The 16,686-nt window shown below is 41.1% G+C and overlaps 2 protein-coding genes across 7 annotated transcripts in view; one reads left to right on the top strand and one right to left on the bottom strand.

Moving 5' to 3' along the window:
• The window catches only part of CARF (calcium responsive transcription factor), a 35,532-nt gene extending 34,376 nt beyond the window's left edge, over positions 1-1,156 (bottom strand). For all 6 annotated transcript variants that reach the window (XM_068408117.1, XM_068408116.1, XM_068408118.1 and 3 more), the window contains exon 1: positions 1,041-1,156. The gene's annotated coding sequence lies outside the window, so the exon portion shown is untranslated. The remainder of the gene's footprint in view (positions 1-1,040) is intronic.
• A 4,525-nt stretch (positions 1,157-5,681) lies between these two features.
• WDR12 (WD repeat domain 12) lies at positions 5,682-14,773 on the top strand. The gene is made up of 13 exons (XM_068407582.1): positions 5,682-5,939; positions 6,037-6,131; positions 7,177-7,271; positions 7,842-7,948; positions 8,823-8,938; positions 9,319-9,473; positions 10,218-10,263; positions 11,079-11,164; positions 11,359-11,499; positions 11,605-11,710; positions 12,508-12,640; positions 13,473-13,545; positions 14,292-14,773. The coding sequence occupies exons 1-13, from the start codon at positions 5,899-5,901 to the stop codon at positions 14,367-14,369; spliced, it is 1,272 nt and encodes a 423-aa protein (XP_068263683.1). The 5' UTR covers positions 5,682-5,898; the 3' UTR covers positions 14,370-14,773.
• The last annotated feature ends 1,913 nt before the right edge of the window (positions 14,774-16,686 follow it).

Below are 16,686 nucleotides of genomic sequence, written 5' to 3'. Positions count from 1 at the left end.
TTTGCAAGTCTCAAAAACTAGTACCCAGAGTTTATTCTCATCAAGCTTGCAGAATCAGGTTCTTACAGCACATCCCATTTTCATTAAATTTAAATGTCTAAGCACAAATGTTGGTCTTGTTGAAACTCTGACAACACAAATATTAAACATGTAAAAATAATGGAAAATAGGCAGCCCTTGTGTAAAATATCATGTCAGCTGTCATTTGGCCAGTGCAAGCAGGTGTGCAATTTGTTGTATCTCTTACAGCAATCACACAAACAACTCTGACGTTTCTGCTACAAAAATTTGTAAACTACATATCCACAAAGAAGGGAAAAATGTTTCTAAATTTTATATTAAAGTCAGACCTGGGCCAAATAACCTTCTCAAAAATTTTGCAGGTATAAGTCTTCTGTGCTGAAACTGTCTACTGTAAACTACACCAGAAAAGCAGCAACAAATAAACGGCACTAGTTGCGTTAAAGACATTGTGTGAAGACCATAAGCACACTACTAAATCACTATCTGAATGATATTTTACGTTAGCTGAAGTAATCTGCAGAAGAACATTTATGCACAGAAATCTCTCGGAGAGGGAATATCTGGCAATATTTGATAATAAATACATTAAAGACTCACCTTCCCCAATACCTACACAGATGTCCTGTGTCTCTGGATTCTTATTTGCCACATTTGGTCACTAAGCAATTTGACCTGATTTTCAAGTGTTCTGAACCCCTCCTACTCCAAGGCAGGTCATCAAGTATTCTTTTATTAAAGGATTTTGTCAACACAATAAAATATATATTTCTTCAGCACTGTAACAGGATCTATTAATATAATTACTAAAGGTTATCATTACGTGTAACATCTGGATATTCGTTAGTTCAAAACTGAATGGCACAAGAATCCAAGGGAAGGAACTTTTGTACTTTTTCCAAAGACACGGTATATTACTATGAAGGCAAGAAAAAACACATTGATGAAATATCATACTGTAAATTCAACAGAGAGGATGTAAAGAAAGCATCTACAAAGCCAGGACATTCATACCTCACCTGAAAAACCCGATCATTTGTTTCTGACTCTCCTGTACTATTACAGTTGCCTATGAACAAATCATTAGATCCTTCCATAGCAATGTCACGGTCAGCTCCATTTTCTTCCATTGCAAGATGACCTGAAAAAGTCACAAAAGTTTATTTCAGCCTCCTGTACTTTAGCCTCAATGAAGGCATTGCTGCAGGTTTTTTTTCCAGTCTTACAAATTTAGTCTTACAAATTCTAATGCTGTTGCAAGCTAACAGCAAAGCCCTCAAGAAATCCTTGCTTCTTTATCACTTTATTACTCACTGCAGAAAAATTTCTGTGTGTTGCTCCAGGAGTATAGTTTAGCCTCTTGTACAACACAATTTGCTTGACTTGTCGTTGCACACACACGTACACATTTAGGTGAAAATCTCATGATTTTCACCTAAATACCTCCACAAGCACTCAACTAACAACTATACACATCTGTAGAACACTTGATATTTAAAGATATGCCACCACTCCTTTACAAAAATATTAGTCGCCTACTTCCATAATCAAAAGACAGGATTTGCATTACCCGACTTTGTCATGCAGCCATCTTGAAGTAAATTACATTTGTTTTAAAGGGTTATAAAACAACATATAAATGAAATAAAATTACTGTTGTTCATCTACAGCAGTAAGCTTTGGGCAGGAAAAATGCCAGATATCCGAAACAAAATTTGGCATGAAATGATGATGTGATGAAAGACAAAAAGAGAGAACTCCTGGCACTTTGGAGATCTACCCCCTATCCCAAAGAAAAGTACTTCAAGGAGCTCAGCTGCCCACTATAAACCCTCTAGCAAACAAACAGTATCGGACAGTGAATTGCCACATCCATGGACTAAGGCTTTCACTCAGACAGTACTCCCTTTAAAGCAGTGACCAATGCCAAATACTCATAAGCAATGAGACAAAATGACAAATTAACTTGGCCCCTACGCTACTAGAGTACACACATACTGGACTACACATACAATACGCCAAACTGAATAGAAAAAAACTTAATTCCTGCAGTTTGGGGTGAGGGAGGGGGAAAGGTGTTCAGGACTTTTCCCTTTAGTATTTATCTTAAAGACAGGCAGCGTTATATTAGCACGTGACTCCTACCAGCTTTATCTTCTTCACCACATCACATAGTAAATTCCTTGACATGGACCTTCTTGGCTGTGGTTTACATTCACAGCTTTAGTAAGGAGAACGTAAAAGGCTAGAGACACACTTGAAGAGAACTGTACAACCCTGGAAGCACAAACTTATTTTGCTTTGCAAAGACATAAAGGACTACAGGCAAAGTAAATCCACATCTCCTTGGCTTTTGAAGCTGAATAAAGCATCCTGCTGATACAAACAACATTGTGAAGTTAAGCTGCTCATATGCTCAATATACTAAATACTTTAATCTAAAGCAGATTTATTTTTCCATTCAATTTTCAAGTGATGACACTCCAAACCAAGTTCCAAATGAAGTTACCTCACGTTTACCAAATATTTTGTAGCTTTGGATCTGAGAACAATTATGAGATGTTTCAGTTAAAATGTCTGAAGCATGTTAGCAGCAAATGAAAAAAAAGACAGAAAACTAGATTTCATCATCACTCAACTATTTCCTCTCAGTTAAAAGATGTAAAGAAGATATGTCAGTTTTGCCAAAGCAGCACATTTAATTCTTTGAGATAAACTGAAGAAGTTTGTTCCAGAGATACCAATGGCACGTACCCTGAGTGTGCTGGAACTCAACTACAGAACACAAGGACAGCTGTATCGGGACAGAGCAACAGCCCACGTAGCCCAATATCCTGTATCGAACAGTGGTTAATAACAAAGCTCAGGGAAAAAGTGACAGCAGTAGGGTAAACATACAGTGATATTTATCCAGCTTCCTCTTATAAGCAGCCTAGAAATATCTGAAGTTTTATCTTTGTGTTTAAAAAATGCCCTTGGTACACTTTTGCCCTGTGACTTTGTCCAGTCACTGTTCTAACCCAGGCAAACCATTGGCACGCACATCAGCCCAGACAGCAAACTTCGTGGTTTAACCACACAGGTTTCATCAACCTAAGTGCCATGCAACCCCAATCAAAAAGGATACTTCTTTTACAGATAGTTACAAGTACATACATAGTTAATAAATTTTACAGTTGTATAAATATTGCTAACAAATTCCCCAAACAAGACAGTTAAATCCTGTATGCACATATATATGGATGGATATTTTGTCATGAGTGAGTAAACAACATACAAGTATCTCTTCTTTTCATAAACATTTTACATAAGCGCCACAAGAATTTCCAGTGTAACACCGTTGTATCCCACATTTAACAATGGGTTGAAGGAGAAATGTGGGAGCTTAATGTTAATGTAAAACAGGATCAACAGCTGTATCCTCAGTGCACACACCGGTCAGCTCTCCGTGCCTTGGCTTTAGCCTTAATGCAGCTCCGCCCAAACCACTCTACAGGCTGCTCTCGGTCAAGTCCACTGCTCCAAGGCCGTTTCCACCTCAAGGGTTAGCACATTTTAACAGCACAGGACTGCTTCCTTCACCCTGCCTCCGTTTTGGAAGCACTTGGCTCAAACTAAAGGGAAATCTACGCCCATCGCTATCCTTGGTTCAATTCTACAAAGAAAGCAAGCAGCCACAGAAACTGCTAGCACAGGCACACACAATAACCATCACGAACATTTTATGCAAGGTGTCACAGACAGGGTCTTCAAGAGAGCAAATACTATACACTGCAATCTAGCCTACACATTACCATCAGTGCTTCAGTTCCAAAGACAAACGCAATAGTTCAACACCATTTCGCAAAACACAGAAGGTAGGCAGATCTCTATTTAGCCATCAAGAACTCCCATGATAAAATCTCATTATTGAGCAGTCACACCCCTGCCCTGCCTTAAGGCAGGGTATTAGATTTCTGTATTGTCCTGCCTCCGACTCTTTATTCTATGGTAACACTTATGCCTACCAACTACAAGCAGTGGTCCCTAAAAACACACCAGTTCTAGACTGACATAATTTTAAGGCCAGAGCTAATTATTTTAACACTGAGTCAATATTGCAAGATTTTAGTCATAAGAAGAAACCTAAACCGTAAAAAACAGATAAGTCCATTGTGATAACGAGCACATTCTACCTAGGAGTACTCTGTCAGGGCAGGAAGGAGGGAATTCTCTTACATTTTTCAAGCTTCAAGCCTTCAATGCATACCCATTAAGAAAAAAAAAAAGTAAATCAAAGCTTGATAGTTCATGTTCATGTTTTCAGCACTTCTGATAGCAATATTCCCCATTCTGGTTTTAATTTATACTTCTTGACAGGAAATACATACAGTTGAATGCCTCACCAACGATCTCGTGGGTTTTCCAGGAAATATTTCAGAGGTTTTATAAAAACATTTAAGATAACTGCACCGCTTACGACAATTAAACACTCTCTCGGAAAAAGCCAGCTCTGATAACATTTCTCTACCACCATCATGAAGGGCACGTATTACAGTAAAACATAACACGGAGGAACTTAGGGCACAGTGATACCCTCAAGTAAATTAGTTACAATTAGCTTTATATTAACTTGCACCAGGTTTGAGATTTAGCTTATCTCTGGCATGGAAGAGCAGGCAGACACTGTTAGTAACGCACAGAAGGTCGCGGGGGGGGGGGACACACTCCTACTTAAAAGGTTTCTCAAGTGACTTTTGTGTAGTTAACACAAGTATGTGGAAAATGCACCTGTGTCAATTACGCTGACAAACAACGTCAGGTCTTCTAAGTACAGTAAGGAATAGATGAGGTTTCACAAAAGATCAAGACCCAACCCCTGCCCGCTCCACCAAGTTGCCCCGACGCAAGTCGCCACACAGGGCAAGCTGAGCTGCTCCCTGAGGGGCCGCAGGTGCCGGTCACAAAGGCGGGAAAACACCCCGGTGCGTACCCCAGCCCAGCGGGCACCCAGGCCAGCAGCCTTCGGCCAGCACAGCGCATTCACTCACAGCTTCCTCCAGAGCCCACTATACGCTGGGTTTACTACTGCTAGTGGGAAGTTTACTGTTGATGCATCACTTTACACGCAAAGAAACACAACCCGAGCCACACCGAGAACACACCGTCACCAGCGAACAGCCCCACACGGGGAACTACTCACCGCCACGGGGGCAAAGCCGGTACCGCGGGCTGCCCCTACCGCACCGCCCGGCCGGGGGTGCAGCGAGGCGGACCCGGCTGAGGGGGCGGCACGGGACACCCCTCCAGCAGCACAACGGCCCGCGAGTGCCCCACGGAAAGCGCGCCCCAGCCCTGAGGGGAACGGCGGGCACCTCATCCCCGCCCCTCACCCTGCGCCCCCGGCCCTCCCACAGCGGTCACACCCCTCCGCACCACAGCCCCGGGGCGGGGGGAGGTAGAAGCGGGACACTCAAGCGCGGTCCCTGCCCGCTGCTCGGGGGAAGAGCGCGGTACGGCCGCCGCCAGCCCCGCGGGGAGCGGCGGGGGCATCAGGAGTCACTCACCCTCGCCCCAGCTCCCGCAGGTACCGCCATGCACACCGCCCCGCGGCGCACGCGCGCCGCCGCCGAGCCCGCCCTTCAGCCGGGCGGGAGGGCCGTGCGCGCGGAGGGCGCCGGGAAGGCGGCGGCGCGAGGCCTCTCGGGAGCGGTGGCTCGCCGGCCGGGGCGCGCGCGGCTCTCCGGGCGTTGTGGTCTCTACGGCGCAGCGGGCTCGGGGGGCGGCAGCGGGCGGGGCCCGCCGGGCCGGGCCGGGCCGGGGAAAGGGGCTTCGGCGGGGCCGCAGCGCGGCGAATCGCGGCACGTGGTGGGGGGCAAGGCCGGCGGCGGCGGCAGCATGGCGCAGCTCACGGCGCGGTTCCGCACCGAGAACCAGAAGTGAGTGGGCGCCCGCCCGGGCCTGGACGGGGCCGGAGGGGGGCGGGCGGCGGGGAGGCCCCCGGGCAGGAGCCGTGACGGCGCTGTGTCCCCACAGGTACGCCGTGGAGGATGTGCCCTTCTCGGTGCCTGCGGCCTCCGAGACCACCGACCTCAGCCACCTTATCAACAAGCTGCTGGCAACCGGCAACGGTAGGTGCGGGGGCGGGCAGGCGCCTCTCCCGAGCGGGCCCGGGCACAGAAACGTGCTGCCCAAGGCAGAAGCAGCCCCCTGGCACCCACAGGCCCCTCAGCGAGGTCAGGCCTCAGCCTGAGCCGGGCCGGCCCTTCTGTTCGGGTCTGGTTATCCGGAGTAAGGCGCTCTTTGAACTTGATCTGAAACTGAGCAGATGCCAGCGCTGGTGGGCAGTCCCAGGAGAAAGGCTCCAAAGGCTGGACTAGCGTGTGCCCAGCACCACAGACCGCTGGAAGAGTTCCCCAAAACCTGGCAAAAGAACTGCTGAAACCAAAGGTTTGGTTTTTACGAGGGCCTTTGAGAAGAGCTCAGCCCTTCTGTCAGTGCTAGCTGAAATGGGCCTGACTGACTTGAAAGATTTTCAGGGGAGACACACCTGTGCAATGTTGAAAAATCCCATTTTCTATAAGAAACTGTACTAATTGTATCTTAACCTGCTGAGACTTCTGTAAGGTACTTTTAACTCATGAAATCACAGACAACCTCGAATACAGAAATCAGTGCACAGTGCAATGCTCTTGTCAAAACGTGGGGCCTTTGTCAACTATGCCATTACCGAGGGAGAAATATGAACCAAAAATTCTTAGGTTTTTCCTGTTGCTGCCTCAAATACAGGGCTCTCGCTAGTGATGGTAAAGATGTGGGCTAGCAGTGGCAAGCTCCATACAGAACAGTGATGGAGCACCACCGGGGTTTGATTAGATGTAGCTACAGAGAAAATTATTTAGAAAAGAATGTGTTAACAACAAGAGGCAAACTTAGATCTTTGAACCCCAACAGCAAATTTTCCTTCCCTCTTAACTCACATAATCCTGTGGAATTCATGAGCTGCCCACTTATAACTGGGAGAAGAAACTGTTTTGCTGGGGGGTTGTTTGGTTTTTGTCTTTTTTAACCTCTTTCTGGGTCCATTCTCCTGAACCAGCCACAGAATTATGCTGTTCTTGATGGTTTCAAATAAATAGTGACACCTGAACATGGACTTTTCCTGATTTGTTTCAGAGGATCACAAATATGTGGAATTTGACTTCCTTATCAATGGCCAGTTCTTGCGTATGCCACTGGTCACGCACATGGAAATGGAAAACATCTCCACGGTAAGTCATACTCAATTTCTCCCCCACTTGTACAGCAGAACAGACTTAGCCAGTTTACTCCAATCTGATTTAGGTATTACACTGTCATCCTGACTAGGTAGCTTTCCTTGCTCAGTCTTATTTCTTTTCTGGCTTTCCCAGGAGAATTCCCTGCATGTTTAAATGGATTCTGAACTGCAGAATGATGAGAGAGTACAGGACTGAGCAGTGCAAGGAACATCATCATCCAATCTGTTGTCTGTATACAATTCAGAGGGGAAATTCTTGTTTTATTCAGTTCATTGTTACATATTTTTGTCACCAGTTTTAGATGGGTAAATGCAGAAGAGGAAGAACGTGAGAAGAGTAATTATTTGCTTTTGCTTCCAGCTTGCTATTAATAGTAACTTGATAAAAATATGGAAAGCAATATAATTCAGACACTTTTTCCTAAAGACTTTAATTCCACTGATGTGGCAGTCTTTGCCCCATAACCTTGTATATTTGCACCACACTACAGTTAAATATTACTGTTGTTGACTAAAAAAAAAATAAAACCATACTAAATAAGTATTTTGTCTGTGAGCTCAGGAAGAAGTGGTGGAAATAGAGTATGTGGAGAAATATATGGCCCCTCAGCCAGAGGAATGCATCTTCCACGATGACTGGATCAGTTCTGTTCAAGCCACTGAAGAATGGTACCACACTAAGCCAATTCTAAGTTTTGTCTTGCTTATTGCTGTTGTGTGCAGAGGACTCCATGGTGTTAAATGGAGTGGCATTCCCTCTCTTTAATAATCCCCCCATCCCTGCTCTGGTTTTGCTTTATTTTTTTTAACCTGTCAAGTCAGTCAGCTACTTGCTTTTGTAAGCAGTTCCATTTTAAACACCTCTATTCTGTGCTGACAGTGACTTTAACACAAGCAGAAAACAGCTAGGGTCGCTGAACATGAGATACTGTTAACACAAATGGATAATACAAATGCTGTTTACTATCCTTTGTCTTCAAGGACAGCAAGATTTCCTTATCTCTCTTTTTAGCTTAAACCCTTGACTTCAGATGTGACATTTGCTAGCAACAAATACAATAGTGTACCTTTATGCAGAGCTTTTCTTTAAAAAAAACAACCGTCATTGTCCTTTTTTACTGTATTTTCACATTCATTTTTCCAATCAACATGGCAATGTTCTTGTATCAAGTAAGGGTTTGAAAATGTTCTGAGCACCTCTAGTAACATACAATGAACAACACATTATTGGGTATTTTAAATGATGTAAGCAATCTTAAGTGTCACCTACCAGAATATGCAGTACTCTCATTGCTTTTCTGTTTGGCCTGTACTCCTAGCCTTGCAGTTATTGGTTTTAATGAAGCTTTGCTCTGTAACAAAAAGATTTTTTACTTTTCCAAACTTTTTTTTTTTCAAACACACAAAGTAGCTATATTTTTAATTCGTTTCAGCTAACCAGTTACTATGATAATATTTTCCCAAGTCTTCTGGTTGAGGCTTTTTCTAATAAAAACATTGTTAGTTTTAAAGGAAATAATGTTTCACATTCTGTACCCTGTAGGATATTAACTGGCTGCTATGATCAGACTGCTCGAATCTGGTCTTTGGAAGGAAAATCCATCATGACAATAGCTGGGCATACAGAAGTAGTAAAGGATGTAGCATGGGTGAAGCAAGGTCAGTATATATATTAGGGGAGTAGTAATAGTTTGATTTATTGGGGAAGAAATGTCAGCATTCCTCAACCATGAATATTTAATTATCTAAATGCTACAATTATTTTGATCTCTGTCAGTGGTGTTAGAAATGAAGTAATGGTGCAAGTAAAACAGTCCTTTAACAGTAATTAGTATAAACATGTACATTGTCTATCCACCTTGCAGTCTTTGTTAGCAAATACTGGTATGTATATTTATATTAATTGTACTTGCAGGGTAACATGATGTAAACTGAGACATGTATGAGTTTCTATCTATCTGCTATTTCTTCTTTGACTAGAATAATTAAAGACTTTGAAAAGCTGAGTTTGGTATGAGCATGACTTTTGTCTTCCTCAGATAGTTTATCGTGCCTGTTACTCAGTGCTTCTATGGACCAAACTGTCCTGCTATGGGAGTGGAATGTGGAGAAAAACAAAGTGAAAGCCCTTCACTGCTGCAGGGGACATGCTGGCAGCGTAGACTCCATAGCTGTTGATTGCACAAGAACTAAAGTGAGTGACTGCTGGAAAGAAACCTTTGTCTTTTAGGATGTTAGCAGCCCGTATCTGAAAAATAATCTTTTTGTCCCTGCATAGGTACTAGTTGTCATGTTATTATGACTGACACACTGATAAGTTTCCAGTCTTGTTATAGAGGGTGGTTATTGAGGATTAGGAGTGCTACACCAATGCTAAGCCATCTTTTCAAAGTGATGCACTTAACCTCTAATATCACAAAAAGCTGAGGGTGACCTTAGATAGCACAAGCTATTATACTGCTGGTTTTGTCTTCTGTGAGTGAAGTTGAATGCTTAAGTAATTTTAACACATGTGAATTTTGTGTTATAATGAACTATTTTCAAATTTAACCAAATTTTCACAGTAGTTCTGGTGGGGAAAAAATTTCCAGAGTCATACTCAGAAAAAGCAGGTGGTAGAAGAGGTCCTTTCCCTTTCTCCAGGAATTCAACAGTTAAGAGATGACTCTAAAGGTGGAGTCATCGCTCCCAGCTTGACTCAATATCAGACAGGTTAAAATAAAACCTTTGGTTCTGAAGGAAATAAAGAGATATTTTGTAGATACTTCCCCTGCAAAGGAAAGAAGAATTCTGTCTATGCCAAACTTTTTTGAGGAGCCCAGCGCTGTTCTTCATGTGTTATAACCCATGGGTTAATTTTTCAAGCAGGAAGTGTATTTAGTATGGTTTACAAGGTCAGTTTGGATCAACTTTTAACAAAATGTTTCTGTTCGTACAGTTCTGCAGTGGATCCTGGGATAAGATGTTAAAGATCTGGTCTGCAGGTAAGATAAGCGTAAGCTGGGATTCTTGACGCTCTTAAAAAAACCCCTGTACTTCTGTACTTACAACAGCCTGAAAGATGGATATCTGAATGCTTTTTTCTTTAAGAAAATTTGAGTCTAATATTAAAAGCAAGCTAGAACTTTTTTTTTTATAAGCTTTGGAAGCCTGTACTTCACTATATTAAGTTACTGTTTTGGTTGGTAACACAGTTTCAGATATGGTTATCAACTGCGTGCTGATGATTATTTTATTCAGAACACAGTACTTTCTCTCTTTCATTTATTTTTAATGGATTTATATAAATGTGCAGATTTGAGTATAGGCTCCTTACAAACCGAAAGTCTCTGCGTTATTTTCCTGTTCTATTATTGACACCGTAATATGGAGAAGAGTAAGATGACCAGATCTTTTCTAGAAAGGTAGACTAATCCCATTTGATCTGAATGCTTTCTTTCCCTGTTACAAGTCCTATTCTTTTAGTGTGGGAGGATGTATGTAGGTATCGTATCTAAAGGAATTATTGTGTTTTTATCACACACCTGAAGTACTGTGGGGATTTTCCATGAGTTAACAATGGTCTTAAAAATTCACTGGGACTTCATTTTAAAACTGCATGACCTGGAGAATACCACTTAATTTGTATTCATTTTCCTCATGCTCAAAATGCAGATAACACTGATCTGATCAGAGGTGTAAGGTTAAAATATTCAGGCATCATAGACAGGTTAGGTAAATATGGGGTTTTGCTTAACTGCTTATACGGAAATGCAATTCAAAAAACCTCTAGATTGAGTCTGACTGTCTTCTGTCACAGTACCTACAGATGAAGAGGATGAAATGGAAGAAGCAACTAACAGACCACGGAAGAAGCAGAAAACTGAACAGCTGGGACTAACAAGGGTAAGATGAGCTCCAGGTTTGTCCAGGATTTTATTTTAAAAGTGTGGTCACACAAAATAATTTCTCTTTGTTAAGAGTGACTATATGAAAACTTCTGGTGCTATGTCTGAGGCTGATCAGACATATATTTTTATTTGTTGAAATAGATTTGGCAACGATCCTCAATCTAATCTCCTCTCACCTTTAAATTCTAGACTCCCTTGGCAACCCTCTCTGGCCACACAGAAGCCGTCTCCTCTGTGCTGTGGTCAGATGCTGAAGAAATCTGCAGTGCATCATGGGACCACACCATTAAACTCTGGGATGCCGAGACTGGAGATCTCAAATCAACTTTGGTGAGATCACTATACTTTGTCTGTAGGTTCAGCTAAAGTCCATCTCAAATAAAAAAGTGCAAAAATAGTAGCTCCTCTCTGAGTTACTGTTTTCTTTTCTGACAGACAGGAAACAAAGTGTTTAATTCTGTTTCTTACTCACCGCTGTGTCGACGCCTCGCATCCGGGAGCACTGACAGACATATTAGACTATGGGATCCTCGCAGCAAAGGTGAGCTAAACACATGCATGTTCTCAAAGTTGTTTTTTCAAAATCAGAACTCCTCCCCGTTGGGAGACATCTCACAAACTGTCTTCTGGTCCCTCTGCTTGAAACAAGCCATTTGGGGGCTTTTATTAAATACAAAGATTACGTCTGTTTTCTGTAATCTCATGCAAGACTTCTTCTGATTTCTCACCTAATAATTTAGAAAACTAACTCAGCTTAGCTTTTCCCTTTTTTTTTTTTAAACTTACTAATCAATGTTCAACTGTGCAGTTGCAGGCCTGAACTTTTTTTTTTTTGGTGAGGTTCACACCTAAGTTGGTCAGACCATAAATAAAGTGAAACAGTAGTCACTTTATTACAATATAGTGGTGCCATGTCTGACGGGATTGTGGAAAACTTACTACTGAGCCTGCCAGATTTATTTCTTAGACATGTTTACTTGTTTAGCTTCTATAAATCTAATCCAGAGTTAACAGTATTACCTTCTTATATATGTTAATAATAAAAGCAAATATTTTGTTTGCTTTTTCAAAAATATTTGAAGAGAGTTTAGTGACAAGAAAATGCATTTTGATAATTTTGATTTTTTTTTTTCTTACCAGAACTTATGTAGTTTGTATTTTTATTTGCTTTCTTTAAAGTTCACTTTGATTTTTGAAGTTCGAATTACTGGTTGGGAAAAATAATTACCTTGAACAAAAATATGTTGCTGACTGCTCTTCTCCCTGGCATTTGTATGCATCTTAAAAGTGCCTGTTTCAGTTGACACCTACTGATGTCTTTTCTCTTTTTCTGTTCAGATGGCTCCTTGGTTCTCCTGTCTCTGACATCTCACACAGGCTGGGTGACATCTGTGAAATGGTCACCTACCCATGAGCATCAGCTGATCTCTGGTTCTCTGGACAACATTGTGAAGCTGTGGGACACAAGGAGGTAAAATAAACATGCGTTCTTTGCTGTTCTAAAGGCATGTAAGCTTACAGGGTCAGTTAACCCAATGAAATAGCAAAACCAATCTGAGACATTCATTGGAAACTCCTGTGGCGTTTGTGACAGTCCTCTAGGATTTAGGAGTCAAGCATATGTAACGAAAGGGAGAAAAATATGTGCAGTCTACCAGAGGACCTGTGGCTTAACATCTGTGCGAGCTGTATGGCATTCCAACACGGGATGTATCTGGCATTAACAGCATTGACTGAAATGCAGAAGGTAGCAACCGTAATATTGCTGCTGGGATTAGGAACAGCAGGTCTGCTAACCATTCCTCTATTTTAAGGAGCAAAATACATTCTCTTTCTAAGGAATGAGCCTAATAGTGTGAAGTTTCACTTGATGCTCTTTTCAGACCTTTCGTTACAAATTTCCAAGCAAGGAAATGGTTTGCATTCAGAAGACATAAATGGCTTTTCTGGAAAACACAGTCAAGCAGCATCCACATTTGCAAGAAGGAAACTATATAATAAACTCTTCCTAAAAAGCAGATTCACTAAATTTCAGTCTCAAGGCAGTTTGCAAGCAGGTGAAAAACGTTGCTGCTTTTCTCTTTGGGGATGTAGGAGAGGTTACAACTGATGTGATCAGCTCTGGATAAAGCAGAGAAAATGTTACACATGGTAGATATCCGTACTCTCTGAAAGTGTTTATAACTACTAGACTATATCTGTTTGATAACATCGTGATAGTATTTCTTCCAGGGACCAATTTTGTTATCTGTGATAGCTCACATAACTTCAAACATGTGACTGTAAATACTGTGTTTTACCAGTTGCAAAGCTCCTCTGTATGACTTGGCTGCTCATGAAGACAAGGTTTTGTGTGTGGACTGGACAGAAGCAGGGGTAAGAATCTGAAGAGCAAGTTTCTCAATTTATATGCATGGTGGTTAGGAACAGTGCTAAAAGCAGTCATGGACTTGTTTCTTCCTTTATGCTTAAAGATAGAATAGAACACGAAGTGTTAGTTGTGCTGTGGTTGATACTGCATAAAAGAGAAGGTGTTATTGTCATATGCACTGCAGCACTTCCCCATGCTACTGTGCAAAGGAGTAGGATGGGAGTTTAAGCTCTGTAGCATTAAGTGGGCGTTACACTGATATTCCAAACAAGGACAGACATGAGAACAGCACCACACCTCACTGAGAAAATACATGTTCCAAGGTACCATTTGCTGCCATAGAGGCTAAAGCAGCAGCATGAACCAACAGCTGGGTGCAGCAGTACATGTAGACACGGAGCTATATAATCCTCTATAGCAAGCTGTTTTGCTACTGTAGGGGTACACACATGTATAAAATGGGAAAAAAACTGTTTGTTAATGTTCAGGATTCTCAGTGTGGCTCCCGTTCTCTGTAAAAGGCAGGAAAAACTTTAGAAATTTTCTCATTAAAACTTTGCTTCTAATTTTAGGAGAGTAAGAGACAAGGCTGGTTCTGCACTTTGATTCTAGGTTTTAGTTATGCATTAACAGTTCATTATTCATTACTTCTGTTTATATCTTCAAAGGAAAGAAAATCAGGGTCCTCAACTTTTGTGTAGGTATTTTGCTTAGTTCTGATATTAATCACTTTTCTTTTCCCTCTCATCAGTTGCTATTGAGCGGAGGTGCAGACAACAAACTCTATTGCTACAGATACCCAGCTACAGCCTCTGATGTTGGAGCGTGAAGGTCAACAGCCAGAAGTTTTTTTTATTTTAAGAAACGATTTTTGCAGCAGTTGCTCTCTGTTAGCATCCCTACACAACCAACATCTGAAGAAAGGAGTTTTTTGTTGCTCAGAGGGCTGTTGTTCCTGGTTTGTTTTTGTTTTTGTATTTGTAACGTATATCCATATTTGTCACAGAAGAACTGCAACAAGCAGTTACAAGTGTGATTAGTGTGAAACAAAGCAAAGGGCATCTCCTCCCTTTTTTATGGCTTTGAATTAACAGCTTTTAAATGGCTATTTATATAGCCCTTTTCATAAAGAGTAAACTGTTCCTGATACTTATAGAAAAATTACTCACTGGACTAAATTATTGTTTGAGTTTACCTGCTTTCCGTTGAAAAAAAATAAAGTTTTTATCTACAGTTCATTGGTTAGTGCCTCCTTTCAGATAAAAATTAGACTTCAACTCTCCTTTCTGTATGGCTGCTGGCAGTTCTTAAGATTAGGTCCTTAACTGATGAACCCAGTCTTCTTTCTAGGATGAAGACTTAGTATGTTTGCAGTGCAAATGGTATGATAGAAGGGAACTGCCAGATTTACTGGCAGATGAAATATTCCATTTTTTTGTTGCTCGTAAGTTAGGGCTGTAAAAAAATTACAAGACTGTGCCTGCGTTGTGCCACAGCACATGTGTTATCTTATTCCTAAAAAGCAGCAGAGGTATAGAAATAAGCGGAGGATCACACGGAGAAGGCAGAAGAAAAATTAATTTGTTCCTAGAAAGAATGGATACAAAAAGTTGCAATAGCTTTTAGGTTGACAGGGATAAGTACTATCCAAACATGCTCATTTTCTCTGCTGGTGGTCTTGCTTTTAATTCAGCATTTAAATAAAAAAGCTGTTACTTCAGTTTGTTAGATGCCATATATGTGATGTTAAACCAGCACATAGTTTAACAAAGTGGAAACCAAACTTGAATATCCTCACTAATGTCTTCGCTTTCAATAAATGGAAAACCTGTACAGCACAATCAAGTCAAATGCTTAAAGCACAAGGTTAATAATTTTTCCTTTAAGAGTGAAAACTCTGACCTCTAGGTTTACAATATGGACAAGTTCTGAGTAAGCAGTTTAGGAAATACAGGAACAGCAAAACTATGGAGAAAAGGGCAAGGACACAGGGGAAGGATCTCTGGTCCCTTGGCTCTGCACGTAATGTACTGCAACTAAGAGACTAACCTTTATTTACAAATGCTGCTTATAAGGAATTAGTAGTCTTGCCATCATCTTATTAAGAACACGCACATGGATAATATGTGCTTCATCCTTTCTAAAGCAATATACACTTCATACCTAAATATAGCAACTAATATTTTTTTTTTCCTTGTTAAAATTTATTCCTTTAGTACATCACCTTCTACTTGCTCCACAAACTGGAACTTGCAAATACGGTGTATGTTCGTGACCTACTGAATAACTACTTTGTTTTGTAAACCTATCAAAAATACAAAGCGTTTTTGAGCAGGAATTTAGTATGTGCTGGAACATGCAGCATTCCTTCCTCCCCACTATTACAAATTTGTGTAACGTCACATGCACATTTGTGGATATGCCAGTCTATTCTAGCAATCGTTGGCCTAATAGTCATAAAAGTTTTTTTAAAAAATCTCTAGTAATTTTTCAGTATGAAACAGAAGAAAGTAATATCCTGTTTAGGTAATCCTCAATCCAGTATACCTGACTTTTGGAGGTCTCAACCAAGTAAAGTTTGGAGATATTTTTGGTGGAAAGCAAGACAGTGAAGTAAGTTTGAAAACTAGTTTGCTTCATTTCCCTTCAAGACTCCCAGTGACCATTTAATCTATTACAAGAAACATCCATTTTACTACTCTCTCCATTTTTTCTTTCAGATAAATTATGCTTGAGCATAGCTTTTAGAATTACTGTGGTATTTTACAGTCAGATAGCTGTGGAGCACCTCCAGCCAGTTAAGTAGCTGATAAAAGTGGGTTCTCTCATATGCATATGTCAGAAGACTCAGGAATGCAAGATAGGTAACCGTAATACAGTTTTCTTGTCTTCCCAGAAATATTTTTAAAATACTTTCTAAAAAGGTCATGTCACTTGGACTGTCAGCTTAGCTTAGAAACATTAATATTTAGACTTAAGAAATCCCAGCTGGCATTAATTGTTTCAGTTTCAAACACTGAAGCCATTAGATCTACTACATTTGTCACCTGCAGTACATACACAGAGTGTAACTAGAAAGGTAGGTTTTGGTAGATGGCATTTAGAAGCAGGAGGGTTTTTACACCCTCCTCTCACCTTGGCTTCTT

The sequence above is a fragment of the Nyctibius grandis genome, chromosome 9, assembly GCF_013368605.1.
Source record: "Nyctibius grandis isolate bNycGra1 chromosome 9, bNycGra1.pri, whole genome shotgun sequence".
Classification (NCBI taxonomy): domain Eukaryota; kingdom Metazoa; phylum Chordata; class Aves; order Nyctibiiformes; family Nyctibiidae; genus Nyctibius; species Nyctibius grandis.
Note: the sequence above shows the minus strand (reverse complement) of the source record. Positions and strands in the feature narration are given on the sequence as shown.